Source organism: Pagrus pagrus, assembly GCF_965226575.1.
Source record: "Pagrus pagrus genome assembly, chromosome: 12".
Lineage (NCBI taxonomy): Eukaryota > Metazoa > Chordata > Actinopteri > Spariformes > Sparidae > Pagrus > Pagrus pagrus.
The window spans coordinates 19,962,386-19,973,021 of NC_140196.1; the positions used below are offsets into that span (position 1 = coordinate 19,962,386).

The following is a 10,636-nucleotide window of genomic DNA, read 5'->3' on the forward strand; positions in this document are numbered from 1 at the left end:
AATGGGTAGTTTCCTGTATACCTCATCAGCTCTCCCTGACCATACCCTGCGTCAAGAAGCTCTGATTCCGTCACCCAGGGAGGTTAACAGTATTGGGCTCCTTTGTCTTGTTAACATTTGTATTGGTAGTTATTCGGGTGAAACCCAATACTTGGGCATTTAATAGTGTATTCAGCTGCTGTTTTGCTCCAGGTGTCCACCATAGTTGTCAAATCCCATAGTTGTCAAGACTCTTGGACTCAAGTGAATCTTGGAATAAGGTGGGCCTTCACAGCACAGGAAAGAAATGCTGCATTCCACAGCTGCTTTCGAAGGAGCCTCTGAAATGGGACTGCCTTGTCACGCCACTGTGACGCATCCAGTTTTCAAATTCAGCCTCTGAAGGATGCTAGTTAAATTACATTTATTTCTGAAACAGCTTGTGCCTGCATGGAAGTGTTTGCTCAGCAAATTAAAACTTTGATCTTGTTGTGCAAAATTATAAGTTCCCTTCCAACACTGCAGAGACCTGAGGCTCTCATCCTGGTAGTGCGGTCTTTGGCTTTGTTGTGCTTTCCAGTGAACACAATCAGCAATAATTGGGAAAACTGGAGAAGTGTCTCATCCTTGTTGCTGCACTAGTGACTCATACTGGTTGATACAGTTTTCACTCCAAAACTTGACTCTGATGAAGTTTAAGATTGACCCAAAATTCTCTGTGACACACATGGACCTGCTTTCTTAAAAGATACCCTGTTAAGTTTTATATAAACAAACAGTTATGTTTATATTAACTGTTCCTTTTCAAAGCACATCGTGTGTATTCCTGAGGGTGAACAGACATGTTAAAAAGATTTCATTCCACATAAAATATTAATAACCCTGATTTTTTATTCTGTAAGTTGTTTATATTCATGTTTTGCAACTAGCAATCATCTTCTTCCTCATTTTCATGTTAGTCAGTAAAAGAGCTTAAACCTTCAGCAGGGATGGCCATCACATCACATCACATGTGTGCTTGGGCTAAAAACAAAATGGTGACCCTACAAAGCATTGCTCCACAGCGCTACTAGTGGTCGAAACCTTCATTGGTTGCCATTTGACTGAGGATAGAGAAAAAAGGGCCATTTTAGTGCCACGATTTCTTTGCATAATATATTTCTCCAGCAACATGCAGCATATTCCAAGTTAATGGAGAACAAGGTATCAACATGTGTTTTTTACGGATGCATGGTTGATGTCAGCAGCAATATCAAAGAAATCCGAACAATCTTAGTGTATCAAAGGCCCATTCACAATTGAAGTCTCACTTCACCCTGCTCTGAAACATGACTGATGTTTTTGTGCTGTTCAAAGCATAGAACAATGTATATTTGTTTATAGAAAACAATGTGTTCTTGCAGAAGTAATGTCGTAGTTACTCAGGATAATCCACAGACCTGACTGAATCGTTCCCACAACTTCTCATCACCATTTATTACCATTTTCCGAAGAAACAAAAAAAAAAATGTTCTCTGCCATTACCTCATTTGCTTGATCTTCTAAACATAAACTATTGATCTGATCAGGTATGCAGGAGGTAAGTCCTTCTTTCCTAATACCTGAGAAGACTGTATAGAAATAGCAGTAGAAATCTCACACTGATATCTCAAAACCCCAACAGATTAAGCCAAATCTGTCTGTGTGGATAGATACCACAAGAGGTTGTGACGTCCAAATCATGGCTATAATTAGTGTACCAAGGGTTATTTGTGTCCTCCCCTAGGTAAGGATCTAGAAGGGTGTCAGCAAGTGAGATATTGCAAAGATGTTAATTGTGGAGCTTGGTGGGTGCATCTGTGGAGGGAGGGATGACTTCTTCGTGGCAGACAGCCTTCAGGGCCTAGTTTTCTAGCAGGCACAGATCATCACTCTTAAATTATGGGCCTCGTGTCTGAACCACACTGGATTGAACAATGCAGATTAGACACAGAGCCAGACATCCAAATGGACTAATAAACTGACACAACAGAATGAACGTCATTGAACAATAGCCAAACATTCCAGTGGATATGTGGAAGATAAAGACTTTTTTGTTCATTTAAAATGTTAAATTATCAAAGCTGTGCTGTAATCTCAAAAAGAGTTCTGTAAACTAATAAAGTACATTCTGTCTTTCAGCATTTGACTGTAAAGTAAGGAGACAGCGCTCGAGGCCTGGCCCAAAGAAGAAGACACTGCCCTTACCGCAAACTCCAGAGGAAATGTACAGACTCACCTGCAGGTAATGCTTTAATTTATTTTACAAAATACTTATATATATAATACTGCATCTGCAGTCCAACAGATTTCAACAGCAATTGTTGCCCCACTGTCAAATGTTTCTGGTGGTGCTTTTGCTTCTTTTGGCAAGAATTTTCATTTACTTGTTAAACAAAAACTGCCTAGATGACTGAGAGACCTGCTGTCAAAGTTCTACTCCAAAAACAGTGAAACTAAGTTGTACCAATAATGGGAGCAAAACAGTGGGAAATGAACTACATTTGCAACATCAACACAGCACATCAAGCAATACCCTTGTCAGGCTTCTGATCATGACTCATTTTACAATCTCTAGGAAATGCTAGTCATATAAGATTAGTTCCTTGGAAATGCTTTACTAAAGTCTACAGCCATGCTAGTTTCTCTTGTGTTGTACTGCTACACAGTAATGTTTAGATCTAAATGCTAATTTCAGCATACTAATAGGCTCACAATGACTTATCTGATATTCACAATCTTTGTGTTAGCCTGCTGACATTTGCTACCTACAATGGCACTCAGTAGAGCACATACCTCTGCCAATGCCCCCTTTCATTAAATCAAGCCTGATCCAAATATCAAACCTGATAGCCCTGTATCACTATACATTTTAAATCACCATAATTTAAGCTCACCAGATCTAGGATCTGCATTAAAATGTACTCATAGATACCAGCCACCCAGATACGGCTGATATTTTTAATCATCAAGATCTATGCAATATTTCCTGAGAAATTAACAAAAATGTTGGAAAACTAATCTGGATCCGTCCCTTTATCCAGAGCCACACCAGAAGTTAATGGGTATTCTGGGCCAAAATCCGTCCTCTATTCCAAGTTTTGTGGAACTCTGTTGATTAGTTTTTGTGTAATCCTGCTGACAAACCAACCAACAAATGGATGCATTTTTTGTTTTCAGTTTTTGATCATAAATCAGAGTATTGGACAAATGAAAATTCTGACCTGGTGGTGGCAGGAGATTAACTGGTAATGGATCACCAAAGTTATTATAATTCATCCTGAGAGAAACATGACCGACTGTTCCAAAGGTCACAGCAATCCATCCAATAGTTGTTGAGACAATATACGGACAACCACAAATGTGAACCTCATGGTGATGCTGTAGGTAGTCTGGAGATCACCAAAGACAATAGGTTTACTCGACTGGGAAGCGAACCATGACATTTTTACACAAATTTGATGTCACCCAATCTCAGTCGAGATCATTGGCATTGCCATCCCTAGACATGCTGCCAGCAAGGCTCAAAACCACTGTGTTGGACTGTTATCATCAATCTCGTCTTCTCTTCTCTTCAGGTTCTGTGACCTCGTCTTCCAGGGTCCCTTGTCGGTTCAGGAGGACTGGATTAAACATTTACAGAGACACATTATGAACACTAGTGTCCCTCACACTGGGCTAGGCATGGTAGAGGTCTCCTCGCTGCCCACGACCCTCAAGACTGACCAAGACAGCTCTCTGGCAACCACACATGCTGCCTCATGAAGCCAATGGGGACCTTTTTAGATTTCACTAGACTGTATGTGTATGTACATTGGATGTTCTTTCACTTTTTTTTTTCTAGTCAATTAAATACAGGCCAAAAGTACAATATTACTCAATCACAGAGATGTTGTACATGTTTGGACATTTGGACAGATGAAAAAGTTAATTATTTTGGATATTGTTACCTTCTTTCTGTTTTTACATTGTTCATTTATTGGAATTAAATTCCAAATGGGCAACTTTTTCTTGTTTTATGCAGTAATGTAGTGTGGAATCCATTTCTAATGAAGACAACTTTTACCTCAGATTTCTCATGGTTTGAGTCCGTTTTTGTCAACATTTGGGAGCACCTCTCTTCTGTATCAATATTCACATTTACAAGATGCATAGATTAATTTTTCTTTTGTATTGCAACATGTTCAAATCAAAGCTCACAGTCTCTGTTTTCAGGCCACAGAGTTAGTGAGCTGAATTTTTCGACTGAAAGCGACATCACTTGAAAGATCATGAGAAACAGCTGCAAGAATCACAAGTGGAAAAGTGAGCTACATTACAAGAACAGAAAGGAAAATGTCTGGAAACTTGTTATGCATAGAAAGTGTTTTATAGTATTTCAGTAACTGCGTTGTTTCTAATACAAATACAAAATTAAATCTGAAGGTGGTTAAGAAAAAAAGACCTTACAGGCTCAGCTAGTGCTGACAATGCCTTTCATACATGTCACCTATATTTAATGTTTAAATATACTGTTTTGAAATAATTTAATTTTAAATGTACTATATCACACAGATACAATGCTTAAAACATTTGTGTTGTTCTAAATAAAAAAAAACAAGAAACAAGTTGACTTTTTTCAATCATTTTTGCACACAAATTTATAAAAAAAAAACACTGCATCGTAAAATTAAAAAAATACAAACGTCCTTAAAGTTACCAGCTGTTGATGATCTGTAGCTAACTTTAATATTGACAAAATGTGAAATAAACCGTATGTGAACAAAGACGGAAGAAAATCCATATTGACTCAAGATGGATTTCCTCTTTTTATTCAAACAAATCCTGTGTGGTTGTGATTCAAGTCCACAGTTGTTCTTCATTTGAAGCAAACAGCATCCCAGTGCTAACACTATTTTGGAGACCTGCGGTGATTCCCGTCATTCAAATGGGCTGCCACCCTGAAAGAAAAGTATCGGTTAAGTAGTTTGATAGCTGCATCTGGAGAGCTCCACGTAGCCCAAGTGCAGTCCAATTTAAAAGAAGTTACTGGTTTATGCTTCCGCACCAGTGATAGCTGTTGCCCGAAGCATTGTGTTTTTCAGAATGTCCGTGTGTCCCATTCTTGTCAACGCAATGTCTCAAGAACGCCCTTGAGGGAATTTCTACATATTTGGCACGTGTCCACTTGGGCTTGAGGATGAACTGATTAGAATTTGATGGTCAAAGGTCACTGTGACCTCATGGCATCCCATCAAGGGCCTTTCTTCAAATTTGTCACAAATGTCCACTTGGACTGATGAGAATTAGGTGGTCAAAGGTCAAAACAAGTATGACCTCACAAAACACATTACTCAACAATGATAATGATAATTATGACAAAATTTATCAAAAATGTCTATTAGGATAAAATAATGGTGTATTAGTTGTATTAGTTTGTATCTAACATCAAATATAGCTCAGAAACAGCATCTTGACTGGCACATGGAGGCATACAACCGCAAGGCAGTAATTCTAGTTTTAGGGTACTATTAGCCATTAGTGTGTTGAGACTGAATAGAAATGCATTAATCCACGTAGGATGATTTGCCTCAATAACTTTAAGGCTGATTTGGAAAGATTTTGTTTGCTGTATTCAATGCAATAACCACATAGAGAAAGAAATGTGATCTCACCTTACTTAAAAAGTATAAATCTTATAATGTTGTTTACCTATATCACTATACAATAGTCTGTTCATCTTGAGACACAACAGCACAGTTTCTTTCCCTTACCCACACAAAACAATGTTTGGACAATGTTGACTGAAAGGACTGCATAATACCTTTCAACTTTTCAGAGCCAATTACTTACTAGTATTTGACTGTTATAATTTTGTACTCATTTATATCACACTTGTGTCTTGGTATTGTGATCTACAAGAAGTACTCTGCAGTTGATCTGTTAATGCTGCATGTGACTGGCCACAGACTCCACCTCACCCATTTGGAGTAGCTTTTTATTTGCAATTATAAACAGAGCTAATTGATAACCAAATGATGCCATTAGTTGTGTTTGAATAATTTTAAAATGTTCACTCTTGTAACACACCTGCAGGAAGTGTTCAAACTGAGGTTTCAGCTCCTTCATCATGGTTTCTGCTTTGCTGAGGCAGGCACGTCTCTGCTGCACTTCAAACTCCTTCAGGAAATCAATCATTCAGTCATTGTCATCACTTAAACTCATTCCTTCAGGAACCAATATTACATTTACAAATACTGACAGACATTTGGCGGCAAACGATCTAAATCTTACAGTACTTTACTGCAATGTTACCTTTGTGTTGGAGAGGTGTTCCCGAGAGGTAATGTGAATATGCACTGAGGATGCAGATGTGGATAAGAAGACACCGCAAGCCGCACAGTTGAAAATTTCAATCTTTGTCATGTAGTCATTTTCCTGAAGAGCTGACAAAACAAAGATCAGACAGTATTTAGGCTTTGGTTTTCTGGAATAGAAGATACTGTAATAACACAGTGCAAGTCTTTCAAAGTTATTTACCTTGAAGAACACCATCCTCTATGGCTCGGCTACACTGACGGCTTTTATACAGCATGACCTCCTATATACACAAAAACATCCATTACCATCCAGACGCAGCAATTTGCCAACATTTATTTGCTTCCTTTGACATGTTTAAGTTTAAAACAAGGGATTGAACACAGGGCCGTCAACAGGATGCACAGTCTTTAACCACACTGTGTTATCTTACCTGTAGGAAGGCTATAGCCAGATCATCATAATTGTTCTCCTGTTGGATGTGCTCCAGGGTGTCCCAGTGAGTCTTGCCCTCCAGGTGATGCTGCAGCTCCTGCCCATTGGATAACTCGACATCACAAAGGTCACAGACGATGGGGCTCCTACAAGAAAAATATTGAGACATTCATTTTTGCCGAAGATCTCATTATTCTGCAATATTGCAGAACAGCTTATGGTCCTCAGTTATGCTGCGCTATCGAAATGAATGAGTGTGATGTAAAAACTCTACACGTAGCATCTTAAAACAGATGGATATCCGTATCCTTGGTTCTTACTTGTCCATTATTATATTTTTGCTGCGGTTTCTTGTCACCTCAGTGGAAGGTGGTATTTGGTCCAGTCCTGAAAAACAACATTATCCACAGATTTGTTATTAATAGAGTTCACAGAAGAATGACATGTACATATGGCACAACATGTAGAAAGTAAACCCACTGGATTGTCAGTTCTTAGGTTAAAAGCACAATACACTCACACCAATATTTAAAGGCATAATATGCAGGATTTGTTGGGTTGAGTGAGCTACAGCATGAATAAAGAAAGGGAGCAGCGTCAGCGAAAACAAAGCAGTGAATCAGAGTAATTAAACGTTATGTTTTGAGTGTTTCAATGCGGTTACATTCTAAAGCAAAATTCTAACCACCAACACTTTCGCACAACCCCGCAGATTTTCTGTGAATGCAGCCGAAGTGTGTTCTTCATCCTGTCCACTGGTTGCCACTCTGCTCTGTGTGTGTGTGTGTGTGTGTGTGTGTGTGTGTGTGTGTGTGTGTGTGTGTGTGTGTGTAGCCCCATCCTGTGTCAAGCAGGCACACAGACCTGCAGCTCTTTATGAGGAGAGAAATGCAAATAGCGATGTAACCTGCTATGTTTTAAGAGTTTCAACCTCACTGTTATTAGGCTGGGGCTACACACAACTACTCAAAGGCTGACACTAGAAATGTCCGGAAAACACAGCAAATTACTAAAAAAATAAGATAGTACAGGCAGACGGTAGGGTCTCAACAGAAACCGCCACACGGTTCTAATGGGTCAAAAGTGATGATTGAGAGGGATTACTTTTGTAGCCTTAACTTAGTGTACTTTTATTTTTATTCATTATATTTTTTAGGAAAACCCTGCATAGTATACCTTTAAAACATGTTATTGATTCAGCCATGTTTCTCCTATATTTAATTTAAAATGGTGGAACAAAACAGCACGCCAACTGAATGCTAACGCACCTGTTTCCTGATATCCCAACTGATGTTGATAGTCCCGCTGTAACCTGGGTGGAGATAATCTACCTGTAGTGGTCATCTACAGAGAAGAGAAAAGGCTCTAACTGGCACAGATTATCATCACTGCGTATATACAGGAAACAGTGATGGCTTCATCAGATTATAACAAAGTACAACAAATAGGTCCTGTATCATTTGTAAGTCTACAACTCATGATTAATTTTAACCACAGAACCCAATCTGAATTCCAATTTATATTCAGAAAACAAACACAACACCTGTTGTACTTTCAATCTTGTTGGTGATACCTCTCTTCTGTATTCTGGGATTGTTATCCTCTCCTCCCCGTTGGTCCTCTGTGCTCCATAAGATGCAGGAAACTTTTGAGTGGAGGAGCTGTGAATAAACCTGTCAGGGCTGCTGACCCTGTGGTCCAGAGGTCTGCTTATGGAGCTATAACCCGGTGGGTCAAGTGATTCAGTGTCTGGGCTATAAGCCCGTTGTTCAGGCAGTCTATCCCCTGGACTGATACCTTGGCTCTCAGTATGTCTGGTGTCAGGGCTAATGTCATGCCTGATGTCATGCCTGTCGAGGGGTTGGCTCCCCCGCTCGGAGTAGGGTACGTCCCAGCGGCCTTTGTTCAAGCAGCCTCTACTTGGAGACAAATGTGGGCGTCCTGGCTTGCTATCTTGTTCGGGTGGGGTGCGGTTCTGGACTTGGTTCTGCGCCATCTCTTGCTCAGACTCTGATGAGACAGGATCGTAAGGAGAAAGCTCCGGCCTAAGGGAGAGTAAAGCGTAATTAGAGTGTGCATGTGCTACATGCAGTTTACTATTAGATAGATCAGATGCTATAAATGTGCTAGTGTGTGTACTACATGTGTATTACATCAACTGTTGGGAAAAAGGTAAGCAAGTGCCACACTTTTACCTCTGAAGGTCCACCTAGAATAATAAATAATGAGGTCACCTTCAGACAGCCCATATTTCAACATTTAAAGTCACCACAAGACAAAGTTAAAGGCTCAAATGTGGGACATCCTGGATAATGAGTACAGGAGACGTCACTCTCTACCTGACACTTTGTCAATATACGGTAAACATCACTGACTGCTTTACCTGTGTGGACTGCTTGTGCTTTGTTCCTCTGAGTTGTCATCTTCATCTCCTATTGGTTTGAAGGAGGACCTCCATTTAACAGCAGGTTGCACTATATAATACAAGAGTTAAATAACAACGAAGACTTAGAGAGTTTGCGACACTTGCCTCAGCTATGAAGTCAATCCAAATGAAATCTGCATTAAAGGATAAGTTAACCCGAAAATCCTCATGCTGATGGAAAGTCAAGTGAAGTTTTGCAGTCCACAGAACATTTCTGGGGCCTCACACCCAAACAGTGCAGCAGCATTCTCCTAAACAACAGAGCAAGTCCCCATCTACCTCAGTTGTTTAGGGAAATGCTGTGAAGCCGTTTGGCTGTGAAGCTCCAGCAATGTTTCGTGAACTAGGAAATTTCGTGAGCAGACAATTACAGAATTTAACATTTTTAGGTGAATTTATTCCTAATTTTGGTCAGTGTTACATTGTAATTGCATTTAAATGTGGTTTTAGTGCAGCAGATTGGGGCAATCTAGTGGCTTTAGGATTAAGGTACCACCGAGGACTGCAGCATTGCTGGTTTGAGTCCAGGCAGAGACCTTTGTTGAATGTCATTAGTCAACTCTCTCCCCCCACATTTTCATTCTCATTATTCATTGTCTCTCTTCTTGTAACTCACTAATAAAAAGGCCCAAAAATATGAAAAGTGTAAGTCATTTTAAGTAAATGAGCTAATATTGTTATCTAATGTTGTGCCTGTTTCTGGGTGTGCTTCAACGTCCAGACAAGTCACCTGCACCTTTTGGGGCTGATGGGGTCTTCGCAGCCATGTCAGATGTCTTAGACCCGTCTGCAGTCATCATTGAGATGTGTTGCATAGCTTCTCTGAAGCCTCGGGGTACATGGTTCACAGAAAACGCGATACTACAAAGCAAGTGAACGCAACAATAATAAATAACTCGAATAGAGCAGAGCATTGATGTTACATCGATGCCAACAACAACAAATCAGGCAAGAAAAGTTAGCTAGCTTAGCCAATTCTACTAGCTTAAGCAACACAGAGTATTCAATAATGCCAACAATATTTTTTAAGGGGGGGTAGCGTTTGTTTAAATACGTGTACTATCCACATCCAGTCATCATAAAGACAGTGTCAGGAATTAATCCCAGAGGCACCGTGCTGGCTCAAACTTTCTGAAATAGTTCAACACAACATTGACGTTAGCTACATGTTGAGACAACACAGAGCACTGAATTACCTGGCAGGCTGCTGCTGTCTGTATACTGGAGCTGCACCTCTAGGTACCACCGCAGGTTTGAACGGAACATTATTCTGACGGTTCATTTTCGGTTGTTTTACAGCAGCAGGTGAGATATTTATGTGAGGAGTGAAGCTAGCTCAGCTACAACTGAGCAGCTCAGCAGATACTGACACCTGCCGACAGATGGCGGCAGAGCAGTCTTCTTCTTCTTCTTCTTCGTTTTCTTCTTCTTCTTCGTCGTCGTTGTCTTTTTCTGTCTTCTTCTTCTTCTTCTTCTTCTAGG

General features: G+C 40.0%; 2 protein-coding genes across 7 annotated transcripts in view; one reads left to right on the plus strand and one right to left on the minus strand.

Annotated features, from left to right (window-relative positions):
- Nucleotides 1-4,069, plus strand: part of znf644a (zinc finger protein 644a) — a 14,785-nt gene extending 10,716 nt beyond the window's left edge. For all 4 annotated transcript variants that reach the window (XM_084369962.1, XM_084369965.1, XM_084369964.1 and 1 more), the window contains exons 5-6: nt 2,140-2,242; nt 3,576-4,069. In XM_084369962.1, coding sequence (XP_084226088.1) covers nt 2,140-2,242; nt 3,576-3,762 — 290 coding nt within the window. In that variant the 3' untranslated portion in view covers nt 3,763-4,069. The remainder of the gene's footprint in view (nt 1-2,139; nt 2,243-3,575) is intronic.
- A 717-nt stretch (nt 4,070-4,786) lies between these two features.
- Nucleotides 4,787-10,537, minus strand: LOC311267109 (uncharacterized protein). Of its 3 annotated transcripts, none has more exons than XM_084369967.1 (11): nt 10,351-10,537; nt 9,891-10,015; nt 9,113-9,203; nt 8,303-8,774; nt 7,998-8,073; nt 7,050-7,116; nt 6,728-6,875; nt 6,517-6,577; nt 6,292-6,422; nt 6,067-6,156; nt 4,787-4,937 (listed from the first exon to the last, which is right to left on the minus strand). In XM_084369967.1, the coding sequence occupies exons 1-11, from the start codon at nt 10,434-10,436 to the stop codon at nt 4,917-4,919; spliced, it is 1,368 nt and encodes a 455-aa protein (XP_084226093.1). In that variant the 5' UTR covers nt 10,437-10,537; the 3' UTR covers nt 4,787-4,916. The 3 variants fall into 3 exon arrangements, with proteins under 3 accessions (XP_084226093.1, XP_084226092.1, XP_084226094.1); XM_084369966.1 differs by having other exon boundaries at nt 8,273-8,774; XM_084369968.1 differs by lacking the exon at nt 9,891-10,015 and having other exon boundaries at nt 8,273-8,774.
- Nucleotides 10,538-10,636: the final 99 nt, after the last annotated feature.